Consider the following 23,239-nt stretch of genomic DNA (forward strand, 5'->3'; position numbering starts at 1 on the left):
AGTGGATCCCGCACTGGTGCTGCAGGTGGAGCTGCCTGCCAGTCCCACGCCATGTGCTCGCACTCCTCAGCCCTTGGGTGGCCGATGGGACTGGGCACCGCAGAGCAGGGGGCGGCACTCATCGGGGAGGCTCAGGCCGCACAGGAGCCTATGGAGGGGGTGGGAGGCTCAGGCATGGCGGGCTGCAGGTCCTGAGCCCTGCCCCGTGGGAAGGCAGCTAAGGCCTGGTGAGAAATCGAGCGCAGCGCCAGTGGGCTGGCATTGCTGGGGGACCCAGTACACCCTCTGCAGCCGCTGGCCTGGGTGCTAAGCCCCTCATTGCCCGGGGCCTGGCCGGCTGCTCCGAGTGCGGGGCCCACCAAGCCCATGCCCACCCAGAACTCCAGCTGGCCCGCAAGCGCCACACGCAGCCCCGGTTCCTGCTCGTGCCTCTCCCTCCACACCTCCCCACAAGCTGAGGGAGTGGGCTCCAGCCTTGGCCAGCCCAGAAAGGGGCTCCCACAGTGCAGCGGTGGGCTGAAGGGCTCCTCAAGTGCCACCAAAGTAGGAGCCCAGGCAGAGGAGGCACCGAGAGCGAGCAAGGGCTGTGAGGACTGCCAGCACGCTGTCACCTCTCAATCCCCCCTCTAAACAGGACACCCCAACTGCTGTTGGGAATTTGGCCGATGACCGCTCTAGCTACTTCCTGCTGGATAGGGGTGAAGAAAGGGCACTGCAGTTGTAGTGTCCTTCAGAGGGGAACTCTCTAGGCCAGGGGAAGTGCCAGTGGGTCGGTCCAGGGGTCCTCGGTAGAAGTTGTTAGTTGAACTCATTTGGGGTTCCATTTGTAAGACCATCTGTAGCTTGATGGCCTCGATTCTAGAGGAAACAAATTTGACGAGAAGGTTAAAAATACAGGGCCCAAAGGCGAGTAACAGCAAGATGGCTGCCACAGGACCTAGAAAGGGGAGAAGCCATGTTGCCCAACTCCAGAGGTTGGTATAAGAATTTGAAAGGCGTTGTCTGATTTCAGAAGCCTTTTGCTGTAAACGCTGGGCGGCATCTCGTACTATCCCTGACTGGTTAGTGTAAAAACAACACTCTTCCCCTAAGAAGGTGTAGAGTCCCCCTTTCTCAGCAGTGAGGTCTAGGCCTTGGCAATTTTGGAGAGTCACTGCTGCCAAAGAGTCTATTTGGGATTGTAAAGTAAGGATAGATTTCGTTATTTCTTGCAAACTGTTTGAGAGGCAGATATGGGTTGAAGATCCACATAAGTAGAATATGCCTTGGCTGGATAGATAGACATTTACCCTGGCTTTTAAAGGAATAGAGTACACTGTTTTTTCTTTACTACTTCCATCTCTCTCTTTCTCTTTGACTTCTCCTTTGTCTCTTCCTCTCTTTTTAACTCTCTCTTTGATTTTCTGTGTCTGTCCCTCTTTCTCTCTGACTTCTTCTTTGTCTCTTCCTCTCTGTCTCTTTCTTTGGCTTCCTGTCTCTTTCTTTCCTTTCTGCTGCCTCTGCCAGCTGCTTATGCTACTGTTCTCCCCTCTCCTTCCCATTTTGATGGCTCTGTCAGTGTAAGATTCCCACCTCTTTGTGTTTTTGCATTGCGTGACTGGGCGGGCATTTTTTTGCCCTTCCAAATTGTCCTTCCAATGCCCAGACTTCAGGGTTGATTCCCTCCTCAAGTAGGGGACAACCAATGGGTAACTTGTTCCCCATATTCATGTAGTTAATAGCTCCAGCCTTGGTTAATATATCCCTCCCTAATAAGGGTGTGGGACTTTAAGGCGTAACAAGAAAGGCATGTGAAAAGAGCAAAGTCTCCCAATTACAACTGAGCAGATGGGAGGAATACCTGGTTACAGGCTGTCCCAGGATTCCTCGGATGGTAACGGACCTTGAGGACAGTCGTCCAGGACAGGAGATTAACGCTGAGAAGGCCACGCCAGTGTCCAGGAGGAAGTCAATTTCCTGGCCCTCAATAGTTAAACATACCCGGGGCTCAGTGAGGGTGATGACATGAGCTGGCGCTTGCCCCAGGCACCCTCAGTCCTATGTTGGATCATCTGGTTGGGGGCTTCTGACCCAGGGAACCTTCATCCTCTGGGGCAGTGCACCTTCCAGTGATTGCCTTAGCACAGTGGACATGGATGAGGGGGCAGCTTGTTTCTCATTGGACAATCTTTTTTAAAGTGTCCTTATAAACCACACTGATAACAAGTCCTACCAGGTGATTGGCCTGCTTCATTTTCTGTCCTCTCTGAACCACCAAGGTTTGTTTGTCTGAGGGCCATGACTAAGGCTGCAGCCTTTCTCTGATCTCGCTTTCCCTTTTGGGCCTGTTCCTCTTGGTCCCTATTATAGAACACCGAGGTTGCCAGGTTTAATAATGTCTCTAGGTTTTGTTCAGGGCCCAGGGCTTGCTTTTGGAGCTTTCTTCTGATATCTGCAGCTGATTGGGTAATAACCTTATCTTTTAGAATCAATTGACCCTCAAGTGATTTGGGTGACAGGAGAGTATATTTTCTTAAGGCCTCTCGTAGCTGCTCGAGGAAGGCAGAAGGAATTTCTTCCTTTCCCTGAGTTATGGTGGACATCATTGAATAATTCATGGGCTTTTTTCTAATTCTCCTTAGTCCTTCTAGAACACAGGTCAACAGATGTTTACGACTCCAGTCCCCATGATCTGAGTCAAGGTCCCAGTGGGGATCCATACTGGGCATGGCTTGCCGACCAGTAGGGAATTTGTCCCTTTCTTCGGCTGTCAGGACTAACCCCTCTAATCACATGGTTGGTTCCCTAGGCAGCCTGCCCTCATCTGAGGCTATTCAGCAGCCTACCATGAATCATCTTATTAGGACAAAAGATGCTTCCATCACCCAGAAAATTCCAAGGGATTTAGGAGCTTTTAGACTCCATGATCATTCAGGAAATTACAAAGGTTCTATTCAAGTGCCAGTCTAAATACCAAGACCTCCAAGAAGCCTTCACTGAATTCACAAAATTCCAGGTTTGCTTGGAACTGTATTAAGTGCGCCTGGAACATCTTGTAGTTTAAGAAAGCAAGGCGGTACTCAAAGACCAATGGGGTCAAAGTTTGGGACAATCTAAGCATCCAAGAAAAAAGTATAATACATTTAAAAATCCATGCATTCACAGTAATACACAACAATACCAACCACAAAAGCAAAGAAAAACTGAGGGGAGAAAAAGCAAAAGCTTAAGAAAGAACAAGCTAAGAATGGCTGCTAATCAATACAGAAGGAATACTAGAGTTAGAAAATTATTTTGCAACTCCCAATGTAATGATTTATTCAGATGAAGATAATTGGAAGGATAAAACCACTGAAAGGAAGGTTTTTGGGAAATAGAATAAATAATCTCAAGTATTATCTCAAATTTCTTACTAGTTACAAAGGAAAAATATATCTTTACAAAGAGCGTTCTGGTGATCCACCTTAACCATGTGATTGAACTTAAATAATAGACATTTGACATTACATATCTACTTATGTGATGCAATAAGAAATATGCCATACCACCGATGTAGTATTCCTGAAAAAAAGTTTTAATTTTTATCTATTTTCTTTTTTTTTTTTCACACTTAATTCACTTTATTTTTTCTCGTATAAAAATCCTATGTTGTAGCCACAGCTGGAGCCTGAGTCCGCTGCACAGAGACTCTGGTGTGGGTCTTGACGAGGTGGTCAGTGAATTCCTGACAGGGAGACTTAGTAAATACAGTCTCCTTCCAGAGGTCAGGGGTCAGGTAGCTGTAGGTCTTAGAAATGGCATCAAAGGTGGCCTTGGCGAAGTTACCCAGGGTGGCAGTGCAGCCCCGGGCTGAGGTGTAGCAGTCGTCGATACCAGCCATCATGAGCAGCTTCTTAGGCACAGGTGCGGAGACGATGCCAGTGCCCCTGGGTGCAGGGATGAGGCGCACCAGCACAGAGCCGCAGCGGCCTGTCACCTTGCAAGGGACGGTGTGGGGCTTGCCGATCTTGTTCCCCCAGTAGCCTCTGCGCACGGGGACAATGGAGAGCTTGGCCAGGATGATGGCCCCACGGATGGCGGTGGCCACCTCCTTGGAGCACTTAACACCCAGACCGACATGGCCATTGTAGTCCCCGATAGCAACAAACGCCTTGAACCTGGTGCGCTGGCCGGCACGGGTCTGCTTCTGCACTGGCATAATCTTCAAAACCTCATCCTTGAGAGAGGCCCCCAGGAAGAAGTCAATGATCTCTGATTCTTTAATGGGCAGGAAGAAGAGATAGATCTCCTCCAGAGACTTGATCTTCATGTCCTTGACCAAGCGGCCCAACTTGGTGACGGGCATCCACTCCTTATCCTCGGCCTTGCCTCCGCGAGCTCCGCGGCCTCGGCCCCGGCCCCGTCCCCGGCCGCGACCCCGGCCCCGGATGCCACTGCCGAAACCTCCGCGGAAGCCACCGCGGTTCCCCATCCCAGGGCCACCAGGGCCTCCGGGCCCCCCCGCTGCACCGGCGTCATCCGCCATTTGGTGTTTTTTCGGAAAAGAAGGATTTTTATCTATTTTCATCTGATGTTTTTGGAAGTTGACTGGTCTAATTTAAAGTCAATTTTTAAAAAGGTTTGCAGTGTAGCAGAAAAAGCACCAGGCAAGAGATTGGTCTTGGCTCTGCCATTTAGCAGCCATGTGAGCCAGGACAACTGCACTCTACTCATTTCACAGGAGTACTCTTGAGGATTAAATGAGATGATATACATGAGACTACTTAATTATAAGATATTAGTATTTAATTGCTTTTTTTGAGACACGGTCTCCCTCTGTCACCCAGGCTGGAGTGCAATAGTGAAAACTTGTTCACTGCAGCCTTGACCTCCTGGGCTCAAGTGATCCTCCCATCTCAGCCTCTGAGTAGCTGGGCCTACAAGTGCACACCACCATGCCCAGCTAATTTTTTTTTTTTTTGAGACGGAGTCTCGCTCTGTTGCCCAGACTGGAGTGCAGCGGCATGATCTTAGTTCACTGCAACCTCCGCCTCCCAGGTTCAAGCAATTCTCTGCCTCAGCCTCCCGAGTAGCTGGGATTACAGGCACATGCCTCCAAGCCCAGCTAATTTTTGTATTTTTAGTAGAGACAGGGTTTCATTATGTTGGCCAGGCTGGTCTTGAACTCCTGACCTCAGGTGATCCACCCACCTCAGCCTCCCAAAGTGCTAGGATTACAGGCGTGAGCCACCGCACCCAGCATTTTTTATTTTTTAATAGAATCGAGGTCTTGCTATGTTGTCCAGGCTGGTCTCGAACTCCTGAGCTCAAGCAATCCTCCTGCCTTGGCCTACCAAAGTGCTGGGATTACAGGCCTACACCACTGCATCTGGCCACTATTTATATTTACTTCTAAAAGGTGAAAAATTCATTAATACTACAAGCAGGCAATGACTTCAGTTCAGTGACCTGATTAATATGGGATGAGAAGCAATGAGTAAAGTAGATATTAGTAGAAAGGCAAAAATAAGCAAAGTCTAAAAAGTCAGCAAGAGTAGGAACACTTGAAGTGCATTAGGAGGCCGGGCGCAGAGGCTCATGTCTGTAATCCCAGCACTTTGGGAGGCCAAGGTGGGTGGATCACTTGAGGTAAGGCGTTTGAGACCAGCTGGCCAACATGGTGAAACCCCCTTCTCTACTAAAAATACAAAAATTAGCCAGGTGTGGTTGTGGGCGCTTGTAATCACAGCTACTCAGGAGGCTGAGGCAGGAGAATCACTTGAGCCTGGGAGGCGGAGGTTGCAGTGAGCTGAGATCATGCCACTGCACTCCAGCCTGGGTGACAGAGTAAGACTCCGTCTCAAAACAAAAAAAAAAAAAAGAAAAAAAGTGCACTAGGAAAGCCTGGTGCCAAGGTGATCTCGATATCCTGGTTTTCTGGCTCTCTGGTTACATGTGTTCACACCTGGGAGAGACACAGTGCTGATTACTTAAAGGGAGGAGGGGTGTTTTGCAGATTACTCCAAAAAATTACATAATCTTGACAATACCAAGCAGATATTTAATTTACACAAATGCAACTACAATTACTTGTCATGCGTATGCACACAAGAGAGAAAGAAAAATAATTTAAATGGTATAACCAGTCTAGCCTCTTACATACTAAACATCTCTTAACAAATCTTACCTTTCAGAATGAGCGTGACAAGGGAGCTGAGTTTACTGTCCCTCAGCTGCTCTCAATTTTTTTCATGTCTTTTGTAGTGTGTACATTAACTGTGCTAAATGATTCTACCACTTAAAATTACAAAAAATATATTGAATTTATAGTTGGAAGACATAATGGCAAATGCATGCCTATTGTTGGTAACACATTGTGAGAATGAGCTTTTTAAATTTCAAACTTTCTACTAAGAAGTCAAAGTAGACTGCATTTTATGGGTAAGTTAAAGAATTTCAAGAACTACAATTATATGAATTTTTTGCTTTACTTAATTTCTAAATGAGTTTTATTGCATAAGACTAAGACTTTAGTTATATGCAAATTCACACAAGGTGAACTACTCCAAATGATGTTGAATTAAGGAAGTGTTACTGTATATTTTTTGTGTGATCTCTTTTGGTATTGACTGCATCACATAGTGTTATTTTAGAGCTGATTACTATATTTGTTTGTTTATTTATTTATTTGACCGAGTCTCATTCTGTCACCCAGGCTGGAGTGCAGTGGCACGATTTCAGCTCACTTCAACCTCCGCCTCCCGGGTTCAAGCCATTCTCCTGCCTCAGCCTCTTGAGTAGCTGGGATAACAGGTGCCCACCACCACACCCGGCTAATTTTTGTATTTTTAGCAATAAGGGGGTTTTGCCATGCTGGCCAGGCTGGTCTCCAACTCCTGACCTCAAATGATCCACCCACCTCAGCCTCCCAAAGTGCTGGGATTACAGGCACGAGCCACCACGTCTGGCCTGATTACTACTTCTATAATTTTAACTGTCTTGCTGATTTGAGCAAGCATCAGATGTGACTATATTTATAAAGCAGATTATATATATGTATAGGTAATAAGAAAAAGCTCATGTATTTCCTGGAAATGGACTTTTCCTTAATATACGGTGAATAGCCTTGCTTCCTTATGACTTTTAATAATCAATATGCTGAAATCCACATTCTTGCCATTTTCATTAATTTAGCAACAAAGGCAGGTACTATAAGTATACAATTTCCACATGAACATGTGAAACTGTTTGAATTTTAGATATCAATATCAAAATGATTTTAAAAAACACTTTAGGGGCCAGGCACGTGGCTCATGCCTGTAATCCCAACACTTTGGGAGGCCGAGGTGGGTGGATCACCTGAGGTCGGGAGTGTGAGACCAGCCTGGCAAATATGGTGAAACCCAATCTCTAATAAAAATACAAAAATTAGCCGGGCGTGGTGGCGTGCGCCTGTAGCCCCAGCTACTCAGGAGGCTGAGACAGAAGAATCGCTTGAACCTGGGAGGCGGAGGTTGCATTGAGCTGAGATTGTGCCACTGCACTCCAGCCTGGGCAACAGAGTGAGACTCCGTCTCAAAAAACAAACAAACAACAATAACAAAAACTTTAGTCCTTTTAATTTATGGAGACTTGTTTTACGACTAACCAGAGGCATCAGCATCTCCTGGAAATGTACCGGAAATGTAAATTCTTAGGCCCCATCTACCAAATCAGAAATTAGGGGTGAGGCTCATGTGTTTTTAACAAGTCCTCTGAGTGATTCTAATACACGCTGAAGTTTCAGAGCAACTACACAGGGAAGTTTAGTAAATACTTAGTTCAAAATAGTGAGACGAGTTAGCATGGTTGTTTGGATGCAGAGATGGATTTAAAAGAGGTTGGGCTGGGCACAGTGGCTCAAGCCTGTAATCCCAGCACTTTGGGAGGCTGAGGCGGGCACTTCAGCTGAGGTCAGGAGTTCAAGACCAGGCTGATCAACATGGTGAAACCCCATCTCTAATAAAAACACAAAAATTAGCTAGGCATAGTGGCAGGCACCTGTAATCCCAGTTACTCGGGAGGCTGAGGCAGGAGAATCACTTGAACCCGGGAGGCAGAGGTTGCAGTGAGCCAAGATCGCCCCACTGCACTCGAACCTAGGTGACAAAGCGAGACTGCATCTCAATAAATAAATAAAAGAGGTTGGGCTTGAGGTTTTAACAGAGTTGTACAAAGAAATAAGAGTGGAGCAGGGAGCTGAGATATATGGAAGAGAGTGATTACAAGGACGAGTTTGGGAATGAAAGCTGAAAAAGGGAAGACCAATGAAATCACCAAACTTGAGGCTTCATCTACTACCAATAACTTTAATCCAACAATGCACTTCGCCGGATCTCATTCTTCTGCCTTCCCACCAAATAACCACTGTCTTTTGTTTAACATTCCCTTACTTAACAAAGTTTTATTATATGTTTGGTAATAGACTTTGAAAAAGAATATCATGTTGTATGTAGTTTTCTGTGATTAGCTTTTTTCACATATTTTGTTCTTTTCTATTGTTCCCTATAGCTGCAGTTAATTTTCATTGATTTATATTTCATGGTGTAAATATGTCATATTTTATTAAGCCATTATCTCTCACTGATGGGAATTTAGGTTGTTCCCAGTTTTTGCTACTACAGACAGTGCTATGAACATTCTTGTTCATGACACTTGGTGAACATGTATAACAGTTTCTTTTTAATACAAGTCAAATGCTGGGTACCAAAGTATGCATATGTTCAAACTTTATAATACCAAATTGTTTTTCCAAAGTAGTTACTTCTTTACACTCTCCACAACAATTTCAAGGGAACTCATTGTTGGACTCCATCACTTGATACCAAAATTTTAAATTTTGCCAATTGAATGGGTGCAAAATTGCATCTCAGTGTGGTCTTGATTTGTAGTTCTCTGATTACTGTTGTGGTTGGGCTTTTTTTTTTTTAAGTTCTGGGGTTCATGTGCAGGATGTGCAGGTTTGTTACATAGGTAAACTTGTGCCATGGTGGTTTGCCACACCTATCAACCCATTACTTATATATTAAGCCCAGCATGTATTAGCTATTTTTTCTGATCCTCTCCCTCCTCCTGCACCTCCACCTCCTACTGACAGGCCCCAGTGTGTTCCCCTCCCTGTGTCCACGTGTTCTCACCGTTCAGCTCTCACTTATGAGTGAAAACATGGTGTTTGGTTTGCTGAGGATGATGGCTTTCAGCTCCACCCATGTCCCTGCAAAGGGCATGATCTCATTCCTTTTTATGGCTACATAAAATTTCATGTATATATGTACCACATTTTCTTTGTCCAGTCTATCATTGATGGGCATTTGGGTTGATTCCATGTCTGTGCTATTTTGAATAGTGCTGCAATGAACATACACATTCATGTATTTATATCCCTTTGGATATATACCCAGTAATGGTATTGCAGGGTCAAATGGTATTTCTGGTTCTAGGTGTTTTTTTTTTTTTTTTTTTTTTTTGAGATGAGTCTTGCTCTGTCGCCCAGTCTGGAGTGCAGTGGCACGATCTTGGCTCACTGCAACCTCCGCCTCCCGGGTTCAAGCAATTCTCTGCCTCAGCCTCCCAAGTAGCTGAGATTACAGGCATGTGCCACCATGCCCAGCTAATTTTTGTATTTTCAGTAGAGACAGGGTTTCACCATCTTGGCCAGGCTGGTCTTGAACACCTGACCTCGTGATCCACCCACCTCGGCCTCCCAAAGTGCTGGGATTACAGGCGTGAGCCACTGTGTCCAGCCCAGTTTGTGCCTTATCTTTTAACTTTATGATGTCTTTTGATAAACAGAAGTTCCTAATTTTATTATAGTTGGATATATCAAACTTTCTTGCATTTTAGTGCTTTCTTGTAACATATCCTCAATGATTTGTTTTGCTTTTGACACTTCCTGTTTAATCTATTTGAGATGTTTAAGTATGGTGTGATACAGGAATTCAATTTCTTTTTACATTTCCACATGAATAATTTTCCTAATTCTATTTATATAACATTACTTCTTCCTCCACTGAATTATGTCTCTTCTACATGTTAAAATTCCAGATTCATGTGGGCCTGCTCCTTGACTCTTTTGTCCTATTTCTAATATACTACACCTTTTAAGTCTTATATGTTGATATTTATAGCTACATAATTTTATCTAATTACTTAATACATAGTTACATAATAGAATTACTACAATAATTGCCATATCTTTTTAAGTCTTGGCATCTAGTAGGGCAAATTCTCCTTTCTTCCTTAGGAATTTCCTATTCTTAATCCTTTGCTCTTCTACGTGAACTTTAGAGTGAGCTTGTAAAGTTCCCCAAAAAGTACTGGGATTCTGATTGGGGTTACATAGAATCTACAGACCAATTTGAGGAAAACTGACATCATAAAATGGGTACGTCTATGTTTACTTAGGTCTTCTTTAATGTCTCCCAGTAAGGTTTTTCTTACAGGTCTTGTATGTCTTTTGTTGTATTTATTTTTAGGTAACTTAGTTTGTTACCATTGTAAAACTTGTTTTTTGAATATTATGCCCTCTAATTGTTTGACAGTGTTATCAACATACCATCAACTTTTTTGTCTTCACCTTAAATCCAGTATCTTGGTTAAACCATTATTGCTAGCAAATTGCAGTCTTTTGATTTTTCTAGGTAGGCAGTCATATCATCTGCAAATAGTAGCCAGTTTATTCCCCCCTTTGAATCCTTATGCCACTTAGAGTAGCAAAGTACAATATTGAAAAGTAGTAGTAATGATAGGTATCCTAGTCCTATTCCCAATTTTAAAGGGGATGCTTCCAATGTTTCCTCATATGAAATGCCATTGGCTTTAGTTTTTTGGTTTTAAAAAATATAAAAAACATTTATCAGGCTAAAGAAACTCCCCCCCCCCAACCTTTTTTTTAAAAATCAAGTATGAGATGAGCTTTTCCTTACTTTTTCTCCTTGAATCTGTTAGTATGGCAAGTACAGACTTTATAATTTTAAGCCATCTTTGCATTCCTGGGATAAACCCAATTTGACGTCTTTTTCAAACATCACTGAACCTGATTTGATAATACTTTATTATTTTGCATCAGTACAAATTAAATTTGCTAGTAATGTACTTTTCTTATTTTATCTAGATTATACTGATTTCATAAAATGAATTGGGAAATAAAATGTTTATAAAATCAAAGAGAGACTTCTAAGACAACCATTGTTATGAGAAAAGCCGTCAAATAGAAAAACCATTTGAAAAGCCGTCCAGCAGACTGTCTCCTCATCCCTACAGAACTCACTTCCTGCTGGCCTCTCAACTGCTTTTGATGTTTCAACTGAAAAAAAAAAAAAAAAGTGTACAGTAACCTTTTTTTTTTTTTTTTGAGATGAAGTCTCGCTTTGTCACCCAGACTAGAGTGCAGTGGTATGATCTCAGCTCTTTACAACCTCTGCCTCCCAGGTTCAAGTGATTCTCCTGCCTCAGCCTCCCCAGTAGCTGGGATTACAGGCATACACCACCATGCCCAGCTAATTTTTGTATTTTCAGTAGAAACGAGGTTTCGCCATGTTGGTCAGGCTAGTCTTGAACTCCTGACCTCAAGCCATCCACCCGCCTTGGCCTCCCAAAGTGTTGGGATTACAGGCATGAGCCACCGCGCCTGGCCACACTAACCTTTTTTTGCAGGTGGAGTTTCGCTCTTGTTGCCCAGGCTGGAGTGCAACAGCATAATCTCGGCTCACTGCAACCTCTGCCTCCCAGGTTCAAGTGATTCTCCTGCTTCAGTCTCCTGAGTAGCTGGGATTAAAGGCATGCGCCACCATGCCTGGCCAATTTTTTATTTTTAGTAGAGACAGGGTTTCTCCATGTTGGTCAGGCTGGTCTCGAACTCCCGACCTCAGGTGATCTGCCTGCCTCGGCCTCCCAAAGTGCTGGGATTACAGGTTTGAGCCACTATGCCCTGTCCGCCGTTAACCTTTTAATGAATACACAGGGCTGGGCACAGTGGCTCACACCTGCAATCTCAGCACTTTGGGAGGTTAAGGTGGGAGGATCACTTGAACCCAGGAGTTCGAGACCAGTTGTGGCACATGTCTGTAGTCTCAGCTACTCAGGAGGCTGAGGTGGGAGGATCGCTTGAGCCTGGGAAGTCAAGGCTGCAGTGAGCTGTAATTGCACCATTGCACTCCAGCCTGGGTGACCCTGTCTCAAGAAAAAAAAAGCCAGCATCAAAAATGGAGACTGAAAGCCTGCCATTGTTTGTTGTTGCTGTTAACAGATGATCCAGGTATTCTGGTGATGCTACTTGTGCGGCTTGGTTATCCTGAACACATTTTTTCACTGTATTAATGGTATGTTGTATTTTTTACTGTTAAGTATTTATGTGTAAATGAACATAAAACAATGATTGCTTATTGACAGCGCTAAATTCAAAGTCAGGAATGACAATGATGTTAAACAACCACAGACTGTCTACGAGAGTGGCTGTGACAATGACACCTTTGCCTTCTGAAGGTTCAATGTACACAAACTTTGTTTCATATAGAAAATTATTTAAAATATTTTATAAAGTTACCTTCAGGCTATGTGTATAGGTGGATGTGAAACAGAAACTCTCTCTACTCTTGTTGACATGGTGTGTCTAAAATCTACTTTGATATTAGGTGAAGCTACCATAGCTTTAGCTTGAGTGGATTTTGCATCACATATTTTTCCTCATATTTTTACTTTCAGCTTCTCCATATACTTCTATTTCAGATGTATCTTTTTGCAAACATCATACAACCAGATTTCTCTTTTTAAAAGCTAATCTTATAAATCCTGCTTTTAGCTAGTGAGTTTGCTCCATTTACATTAAGTGTGCTTTGGATTAATTTCTACCATCTTGTCTTTTGGTTTAGAATTTATAGTCACTATACGGTGAATAGCCTTGGCATTTCACAGTGAACCTAAAATCTAAAGTTAATCAATACCTTAACATTCCAACAATAAAAAGACTACACAATACTGTAGCTCTGGTGTTCACTATCCTGACTTTCCTGCTACTGCTATCTAGAATTTGTGCTTAGAAAAAACAAAAAACCTCAAAATCCAGTAATTCCTTCTTTTATCTCTTTGGTTTATTTAGATTTACCTAGGTGTTTGTCATTTTACTTATCACAAACCTTTTTTTTTATCTTGTGTTAACCCTTCTGGGATCATTTTTCTTCTTCAAGCACATTCTTCAGAACGTCCATTAGAGCAGCAAGCATTCCCCTTTTAAAACATATTATATGCCCTAATTCTTATGAAAATTGTTTTACTTTTATGTAATTCTAGGTTAACCTTTTTTTCCCCAACCTCTGAAGGTAATATTCTACTACATCCATTGTTGCAATTGAGAGGTCAGCTGGTTAGTCTTTCCTTTATAGACATTTAGTCCCTTTTCTCTGGATAGTTTCAAGATGCTCTTTGGTGATTTGCCATTTCACAATGGTTCTACGCATACATTTATATTTATCCTGTTTGGGAAATATTGTACTGCTTGGATATTTTCCATCTCCGAGAAACTTGCAGCCATTATGTCTTTAAATATTGCCTCTCATTCTTTCCTCGAGTCTCCATTCCATCTTCCATATCTCTTAATCTCCCTTTTATATTTCCCATCTTCATTTGGGATTGACTTTTCAGTTTCCAATCTTCAGTTTTCTTCAACTGTCTAATCTGCTGTTTAATCTTTCCACTGAATTTCATATTAGAACAATTACATTTTTCATTTTTGGATTTTAAAAATGTTTGTTAAAATGTTCATTTTACACGTTTATACTGATAGTTTTAGATATATATATGTATATATACTTTATATATAGCTATTCTATAACTCGTATCTGGTAATTTTTTTTTTTTTTTTAAGTTGGGGACTTGCTCTGTTGCCCAGGCTAAATACAATGCAGTGGCATAACAGCTCACTGTAGCCTTGACCTCCTGGGCTCAAGCAATCCTCTGACTTCAGCCTCCAAAGTAGCTGGGACTACAGGTGCACACCACCATACCTAATTTTTAAATGCTTTTTTTTTTTTTGTAGAGAGGCGGTCTCGCTGTGTTACCCAGGCTAGTCTCAAACTCCTAACCTCAAGCAATCCTCCTGCCTTGGTCTCTCAAAGTGTTGGAATTACAGGCATGAGTCATTGTGCCTGGCTGATAATTCTAATGTACGAAATCTCTGACAGGGATATCTAAATTTAATATTTCTGTTGGTTCTTATTCAAGGTAACTTGCTGTCTCTCGCATGTGGTTAGGGATTTCTGACAGTGAATTACTTGATCTTAATCTGTGGAATCTGATGGTCCCAACCTGGATCCATCCAGAGAATATTTCCTTCCACTGTCAGGGAAAGAGTGACATGCAAACTAAAATTTGAACTCGTCTACAGGATTTAAGCACAGAAGTTAAGTCCTGATGCTATTGCAAGGTTTGCTATCCTCAAAATTGTGTTGCTAATCTATCCTTGGTAACCCCACTTCTCTTGGGTGCCTGCATTTTCAAAACCTGCTCCTTGCCATCGTGACTCCTATCTTTTCCAACTTCCTGCTACTCTGCCATACTCTGTAGACTCAGCTTCCAGTTCTCTCAATATTCCTACTTTTGTGCTTGAGCACTCCCACTCTAACTCTTAGGTGCTGAAGCCCTAACTTGTCCAGACTCTGCTCGTTTGTTTGCTTCTTTTGGGGTGAAGGGTTGCCAGAGACCACTGTTACCTTTATTGAGATCAGCAATACCTCAAATTACATATCTTATTGACAGTCTTCCACTAATTTTATATGCATATGTATACATATTATTTTTAATAACTTTAAAGCCTCTACCCATCATACTAATGTATAAAGCCAGTATCTCAGAAAAACCCTAGACCTCAAAAGATGGCTGGAAGGTAAATAAGAATTCTAAATTTAAATTAAGATTATGATCTGTGGATTAGGTATTTGCTTCTTTGGATTTTTCATACTTACTCCTTCAGTGGCTTTGGGAATACTGGCAGTACTTGCAAAAATCTTGTTAGACTTGAATCTGTACAGCAGATTTACCAAGTCAATATATGATTGCAATTTCCATTGTGCCCTCAATTTGTGTTACAGGGAGAGCATGGATCATTTTATATTTCTAAAATATTCCATTTGTAATTTTTAAGTAAGATTACTATAAAATACTAGTATTCTGTTTTATTCATTTGCCTTTTTGAGAAGCCAGGTCCTAAATTAAAATAAGCTAACCTCAAACAAGAGAAAAGTACATACAATACTGGTGCTTGCATCTTAATATTAAAACAGGCTGTTCTTCATTCATCAACATTTTGTTGCTTTAAAAAAAAAAACTTCCTATTCTCAGTATCTATACACAGTAAGCAGTCCATAAATATGCTTCAAATAAAATATGCTGCTGACCTTACAGGAGCAGAATACAAACTTTTCCCATTATTCCCAGTGAAGTGGACAATTTGCTCTGAATGTTCATGGTTTTAAGCCTTCACTAGGACAAAAAGTACTTGCAAGAATGTTTACTAAAGTTAATTAGTTTTGAGATTTTGAACACAGAAAAGTTAAAGTATATTTTAATCATTAGGAAGTTTCTAAAAGGAAAGAATACTTAAAACCAAAGTTACAAATTTCAATCTATATAGACTTTAATTTGTGCATTTGTGATAATTTATGACTGCAAAAAACACTTGTTTTCTTAGAATGACATAGTGAAAGGCACATTTCATTTGAATGCATAGTGTACCATTCTAAAATATCCTAATTTCTTTACAAAGTGCTTGAGCAGTCACATACACATACAGTAATAGCAAAATATATTTACACTCTATAAAGCTTAAAATTTTAAATCTGACTAAAATATATATATATTTTAAACTACAAAAAATTAGTGCTTTCTTCAGCTTAATTGTGTAAATAGACCCTGCCTTCTAATTTTTTTAGTGATTGACTTCAATTAAAAAAAATTCTGTACATTGTGTAGTTACAAAATGCTGTCAGTTTTTAATGCTAAAAGCCTATTTTAGACATTACTTTCTTTGCTATTTGAGAACCAAAAAAGTGAGCAGACTGTACCTCAAAAGTATTTAGTGTTTTATTTTAATGTTGTATTAACACTGTTTAAATTAAAGCCAGACAATTAAGCTAAGTTCCTCTATTGTCCTTTGCCAAGGAAATTAACTGGCATTTTAAAATAACTTTAAACCACATATTGTTCCCCCTTTCTATAAGATTTTCTCCCAAAGGATCTTGGGTAATAAACAATTTGGAAGGTAATATAAATGATCTCTGGACAATTTTAATTGTTCTCAGAGTACAATGAAAAGATGCTAAAACATCCCAGCAAATATTTATAAATGTTTTTAGCTCAACTCTCCATAAATCAGTGTGCTTTTTCATGTTTCTCATAAGATTTACACCTGAACAATTTTTAAGAGATGAGCTCACTGTGATTAAATAGTTAATTCAGTATGGTTACTTAACAGCTTGCTATTCCTGAGGTATAATGACCCTAACATGCTAAGCACAGGATCAAAGATGCTATTACTAAACTAAGAAAAAACAATAAAGTCATAGATTAGGAGAAAAAAATATAAAATCAAACCAAACCAAAACAAACAAAAAACTACAGGCAAGTGGAAAGTCATGGTTTGCAAAAAGACAACCCTAGAAGAGTATAAAAAGCCACAGACGGATCCTTTGAAGAGTTGTATAAAATATTTCATCAAATTATTTTTGAGACTTTTGAGGTACAGCTTTAGTGTTATAATTCTTTTTTTTATAAAATATAGACTGTTTTATCAAAAATATTTATACATTCTGTTACAATATATTGCTTTTGCCCTCAATAACTGCCAATATAAAATCTGGATCCAGTGGCCTAAAATGTACAAATGCACTTAATGTAAATGCTGGAGTTTGAGGTGTCTGCTTGGCCACTGTACAAAAGTGATGAAGTGGTAAAATTAAATAATAAGCCTACAACATAGAATACATTAAAACTTGCACATATACATGTTCACAGCATGTATACAATGATAATCCCTACAGTTTAACCAAGTTATAGTTCCCTTCTACAGCAGACACAAAACCAAGGTGAACTAGGTTGGCAGATGTAGAGTGAATATCAAAAAAAGGGTAATCGGTTCACTGATTCTGGAAGATATGACTGAACATACTGAGCATCTAGACTTTGGGAATGCATACAGGTAACAATATCTTGGTTCAGCTGATTAAAAGTCTTCATTCTTAACATCTTAAGTAAATGCTGATCTTGTTTGTTTCAGCACTGTTTAATAAACAAAAAAAATTGTTTGGCAAGCAGCTCTGTTGGAAAGCTATAAGCCTCTGTTACATGGTTGATAAAAAAGGCAATATAAAGTTTTCTCCTAATAAATATAGAACATTTATAAAATAAGACATCAATTGTTTTTTTAAAAAAATCAAGCCCCAAATTGTATACAAACTGCCACGTTTTTTGATATTACAGTAATGTCTTTTTTTTTAAAAAAAGGAGCATTTGCCTTATTCAAACAGAATCATAGTTTGTGTGAACAGTAATAGCATTCCAAGCCCTTTTTTTCTTTTTGAAAAACATAGTTAAGTGATTAACTTTCCTTCCACTTAAGGCGGGCATATGGCAAAGCTAGGGACTATAAAAAAGTGGTTTTTTTCTTTCTTTTTAAAAATATACTATTGATCCAAAAGTATTTGTGATGTATTTTCATGACCGATGTTCACTCAAGTTAAACTCCATGAAACTGTTTCCAGTGCTCATATTTACGTTGAAGTACAATGAGAAGCCACTTTTGAAGAAGTATTAGAATGGTACTTTTAAACAAATCTTCACGTGTTTCAATTAAAAAAAAAAAACAAAACTCAGAAGCTATTGGTGGCACAGAGAGCAAATGAAGGGTTGCTATTTTTAAGAGGTCTTCTTGTGAGTCAGCTTGGTTTCGCAGTGTCTAGCAACTTAACACCAATCAGCAATGTAGTCAAAATCTCTGAACATTTCCTGCTCCTCTTCCGAAAGTATCCTTGGTTCTCGAGGTGGAGTCAGAATAGGTGCTTCTGAGGTAAATTCATCATCAAAATTACTAACATCTTCTCGTCCTCTTATGGTAGGTATAAATGGTGGCTTTACTTTTTTGTCCATCAGAGCGCTCCAATCAATTAGCTGGATCATAAAATAAAAAATGACTAGTTTAGTTTGTTACATCTAATCGCTCTAGTTTCATAAAAAATTTTAAATAGTCACACTTACCCGGAAAAATGGGTGCTTTTTTACATCCTCTGCATCTTTCTCACTAGCCCCAAGGCGCCGCTCAGGATTTCTTCTTAACAGCTAGCATAATGTAAAATAAAAAAGTTAAAATAAAACCAATAGAATAAAATTCACTGATAAGGATTATTATTTTAAAAAACTTAGATATATTTTGTCTGTTTTTGTCTAAGCTATGCAACATTTATGAACTGAAAAACAACTTCTAAAGTTCTACTGGGAAATTTTCTTTAGTATAAAAAATTAAAGTAGTCTTTAAAAAATTCTTAACCTTATTTTAATTCTTACCCTTCTCATTATAGAAATGGCTTCTGTAGATAAGAACCTTGGATACCTTACTTCATCATTTACAATACTGTCAAAAACTTCCTCTTCATCATCACCAGGAAAGGGAGACTAGAAGAAATACCTTTGAGTAAGTTAAAGCAAGTTTTAAGGCAGTAAAATCTTATCACCTATTCAAAGTACAACCAAGATCCAGGCAGTGAAAAAGAAAAAACAGACAAACCAAAAAAAAAAAACCACAAACAACAACAAACCCATGCCTACCAAAACAACAACAACAAAAGAACTATAAGAAGTAACAATAGATATGTATCTATTACAGAGGGAATATACCATATACTCTTTCTGAAATCTTTAAATTTTATAGACCCTTATAAAAAACTTGTCTATCTCATATATGGTATAACTTTTCATTTAATTTCATTCCACTCCATTCCATTTTATTTCATTCACTCAATCACTTATTTGGCCAGACAGTCAATTTTTAGTGTCTAACAGACAGTAGGGAATATTTAGATAACAGATACAATCCTGAAGAACCTCAATCTTGTGGAAAGACAGAAGAAAATGGATAAGGTTAATATGGTAATAAATGTTATAAGAAAGGAAAGCAATCTGCGGAAATACATCAGATATAAATGTGCTTTGGATTTTAAAGTCAACAGTAAATTAATGGTGGTAAAACACAATTAGAGATTAGCAGGCATAATGACTGTATTAAGCAGCAGCTGCCAACAAAATTAGACTGAAAGGAACCCAAAAAGCACACATTGCCAGGCATTTTTAATGCTCTAAACACAAAAAGTTTTAGGGCATTTCCATAAGCTCAGTATTAAAATCATTTTTCATAATGACCCTGAGACATAAAAAAGTAGTTACATTATATTCAGTATGACAATTTGATTCACAAAGAGATAAACTTTCAACTATGCTAAAAACGTGTCTATCAAATGTGACTGCCTGCCTCAGAATTTCAGATGGCTTAAAAATCACTCAGTCATTTTTAAAATCAGGAAACAAATGTCTAAATATCATTTAATTCCTTAAAATCACCGAAATGAGTTAGTATCTTGAACCTTATTTTCTCACTGGCTATTGAAGAAATATAGGCTTACTTAGCCTCGTTAGATTTGATTTGGCTGCTTGTTTCCAATTAAGTTTTAAAGAATAATAAGCAGAAAGCAATATCCAGGGAAAGTGAGCAATCTTTAAGGAATCTGTGAAAATAAATTCAGAATCCAACTTCTTAAGGCTGAGCTTCTAATCTTGCTCATAGCTAAGAAAATTTCAAAGCTTTCAGTTACCAAAACCTTAGTTTGTTCATTCACTCACTCAAAATACATAAATCAAATATACTACATGGGACAATGTAGTACACTCAAAATACATAAATCAAGTACTATATGGACAATCTAATTTCTTCTGGGGACTGAAACAGTAAGTCAGGAGAAAATTTTATTTTACTAGGATTCTCAATGGGAATTTCAATGGATAATACAAAGACAGCACTTTTGTCTTCTGCTTGAACAATTTTTACTTGAAAACTCACTCTACAAGTCTGAATAGCAAAGAAATATCTACACATTTGTTAAAATATGTAGTATCTTTTTTCTGCAAATAGATTGTAAGCAAACAGGGCTAACAACTGAAAGCTAACAAATGTGTTTTAAGCACATTTAAAGGAAACCAATAGTCTGTTCAGATGTCAACACTGATAGTATCTAAAACCATGTCCAGCATTCCGTTCAATCTCTCTGGTATCTTCACTCCCATCTGAGACAGGAAAAAGGGGACTTGGGATGTTTGTTTATTCCTGGAGTCTTTCCAGTAATCAAAACTAGTAGAAGTATACAAATCTGAACATGTATAATATATCCAGCGAGTTTACAATTATTTGTAATAATAGAGAAATCTGACATAAACTTTAGCCACACCTTACTTTCATCATAGTTAAAAAGGAGTTATCACTAGTGTTTCACTAATGCTATAAAATTATGAAGTAGACTGATGAGTTTTAAGTTTAGTTCTTTTCCCAGCTACCCTCTTGTGGAGATACTAAAAAGAAATTGCAAGAAACAACTGTGAAGAAATAGCCAGATCCACTGTCTTTTATCTTCTAGGTAATTAAGAGCTCAATCAATTAGCTCTTTTAAAAAATATGAAACAGGAGCTTCCTTGTTTTCTGCCAAACCCTCCAGTGGCTTTATAACAGGAGGGAGTAGATTCAACTGGCGATTAATTCTATAGTATTTTGTAATAAACTCATATTTTGCACATGTCATCTCTAATATGGAGAGTAAATTTTAAGCAAGCACATAATTGAATCTCATAAATCTCATACTTACTTGAATATTACATTAAACAAAACCAAAAAACCCCTCCAAAATGTTACTTTTAAAATAAGGGAAGGGGGTAGGGAGGAGTTCAAGTATGCCAGAGCTTACAGCAGATTAACTATTTTATGAGAACTTCTGGCACTCTCAGAAAGTAAAAGCCACTGTGGACTGGAGCTAAAATAAATCTTTCCAACCTAAACACTGCACAACAGCTTTTCTAAATAGAGGTGAAAAATTCAGATCTGGACCACTAGTCTTAAGAACAGAAACAAGGCTGGATGAATTGAAGATCCTATCCTGGAGCAGCAAAGCATAATGCTTTAGATATGTTCTGGAGCCAGAGTAACAAGGTTAAAATTCCAGCTCCACCATATGAGAGCTGTGTGACCTTAAGCAAGTCATTAATCTCTTTGTGTCTCTATTTACACCTCTGAAAATGGGCATAAGATCAGTACTGAGCTTATTAAAGGCTGTTGCAAAATTAAAGGAACTAATATTTAAGGCATACAGTACAGTGCTTAGCACATGATAAATTTTAATTAGCCATACTTCTCCTCCTTTTCCAAAGAATCCACTTCAAATTGACATACCAAAAGGGGCTATCCATCCGGAGAAACTAAAACCACTTGTTTGTTTGGGGTAAGTGCCAATAAATGACAAGCATAGGACAAAACTTTAGAAATTTCTGATATTCAATTTGGTAATTTGTTCATTCAGCGCTAACTTCTTCAAACTTACAAGTGTACAAGGGAGGTTGCTGGCATGGGGAAACTGCAGAATAATGAACCAGTCCCTTAAAATAATTTTTCTTGCATCTCCAGTTCAAGTCCCTTCAAGTAATCTTCAATTACTTATTAGAAGATTTACTCTTTCCCAATTTCACCCCAATTCAACATTTCTAACAATTTATAACATAATAAATTATTAGTCTCCTATTATTGCCTTATTAAACATAACTCACTGTTTCCTAATGGTAATAATTTCTATGTACAACTCAATTATCCTCAGAAATTTAAGTTAATCTACAGAAAACAGTAGGAAAAAATGCGAATTTTTTCAACTCTACCATTTTTTAAGGTAACACTTCTTTCATTTTTTTAAAATTATATTTTATTTAACAATCTAGGAAGTTCACAGCCATCAGCAGTTCTATTGCAACTTCAGGTGCAACTGGGAATTCAGGAATCTCGGTGGAGCTGTTAGTGTAGCAAATACTTTTGATAGCACATGTGAAGGTATCTCTCTAAAATTGACCTCATTGGTTTCATTCTCAGCAAATTGACCTGGGCCACTCAACATGACTTTTATCGTGCCTGATGTTAATGTACGTTCTGTTTTTACAATAAATTCATGGCCATCGGATGATATCAATTTGACATACATGGCATCAGGGCCTTCACAGCCACCGTAGGTTTTCTCCTCTCTCCATCCATTTTGTTCTTACGAAATTCTACTTTGCTTCCCCAGGAACTTCAGCAGTTTCCTGGTGAAGCAAGGATGCAGAGTGTGTTGCTCAGATGGAAGTCTGGATGAAGTCGGAGGTAACATTTATTTCTGACCAATCTATAGTGGGCTTTTCTTTACAGGTACAGAGTACATTCTTTTTATTATTAGTCTTTCTGTTATTCTATTCCCTATAAAATGACTATGTCTTAAAATCAGAAAACATAATCAAAGTACAATACTGAAATACAAGGAACTATTTTCAAAGCACTGATAATGCATTCCACAAACCACATAAAAATCTTTATTGAAAGATACAGAAAGACAGCTGACTACTAGTATACTATAAATATTTATAAAACTTAAATTCCACTCATACTGAAGACAGTATTAGGTGGTTTTATAAATGACATGCTTTATTATTTCAATCATCCTTCCTCTGTTCTCTTACCTATTTCACACTGCTTACCTCACCAACAAGCATTTCATATATAAGCACGCCAAGGCCCCACCAATCTACAGCCCTTGTGTAAGAAGTTTCTGTTAATACTTCTGGGGCAAGAAATTCAGGAGTGCCACAAAATGTGCTTGTTCTATCTCCATATCCCATTCCTGGAAAAGATAAAATATAAACATTTGTTAGCAAAGAAAACAAATCTAGCATAAAAAAAAACACACGCACATTTGTGCATGGTGAACAAATTCAGACATATCTAAAACATTTCAAGAAAACAGTAAAGACTGGTATAGCAAAAACTGCAATAGCAACTATACTGTCTAATTAATGGGTAAATAGAAATAAGATAACCATGTTTCTTTTCAGTTACTTTTTCTTCTTGTCATTACAAGGGAGCTAAGAAATTATAACAAAATGAACTGATTGTGAAGTTCCATCATCTTTCCAATTCAATCTTAAA

The 23,239-nt window shown here is 39.1% G+C and overlaps 2 protein-coding genes and 1 pseudogene across 3 annotated transcripts in view; all 3 read right to left on the bottom strand.

Annotated features, from left to right (window-relative positions):
• Nucleotides 1–3,592: 3,592 nt before the first annotated feature.
• Nucleotides 3,593–4,523, bottom strand: LOC100440082 (small ribosomal subunit protein uS5). Its single transcript, XM_024246253.3, has one exon. The coding sequence runs from the start codon at nucleotides 4,502–4,504 to the stop codon at nucleotides 3,623–3,625; it is 882 nt and encodes a 293-aa protein (XP_024102021.2). The 5' UTR covers nucleotides 4,505–4,523; the 3' UTR covers nucleotides 3,593–3,622.
• A 10,993-nt stretch (nucleotides 4,524–15,516) lies between these two features.
• Nucleotides 15,517–23,239, bottom strand: part of PKN2 (protein kinase N2) — a 150,966-nt gene continuing 143,243 nt past the window's right edge. For both annotated transcript variants that reach the window (XM_024255727.3, XM_054531629.2), the window contains 4 exons: nucleotides 22,792–22,934; nucleotides 18,547–18,654; nucleotides 18,241–18,321; nucleotides 15,517–18,153 (listed from right to left, as the gene is read on the bottom strand). In XM_024255727.3, the coding sequence (XP_024111495.2) occupies nucleotides 17,950–18,153; nucleotides 18,241–18,321; nucleotides 18,547–18,654; nucleotides 22,792–22,934 (536 nt within the window). In that variant the 3' untranslated portion in view covers nucleotides 15,517–17,949. The remainder of the gene's footprint in view (nucleotides 18,154–18,240; nucleotides 18,322–18,546; nucleotides 18,655–22,791; nucleotides 22,935–23,239) is intronic.
• Nucleotides 18,661–22,785, bottom strand: LOC112135494 (elongin-C-like; annotated as a pseudogene).

The sequence above is a fragment of the Pongo abelii genome, chromosome 1, assembly GCF_028885655.2.
Source record: "Pongo abelii isolate AG06213 chromosome 1, NHGRI_mPonAbe1-v2.0_pri, whole genome shotgun sequence".
Classification (NCBI taxonomy): Eukaryota; Metazoa; Chordata; class Mammalia; order Primates; family Hominidae; genus Pongo; species Pongo abelii.

Bases quoted from the DNA above. Each gene is read 5' to 3' on its own strand.
- LOC100440082 (XM_024246253.3), bottom strand. From the start codon at position 4,504: ATGGCGGATGACGCCGGTGCAGCGGGGGGGCCCGGAGGCCCTGGTGGC.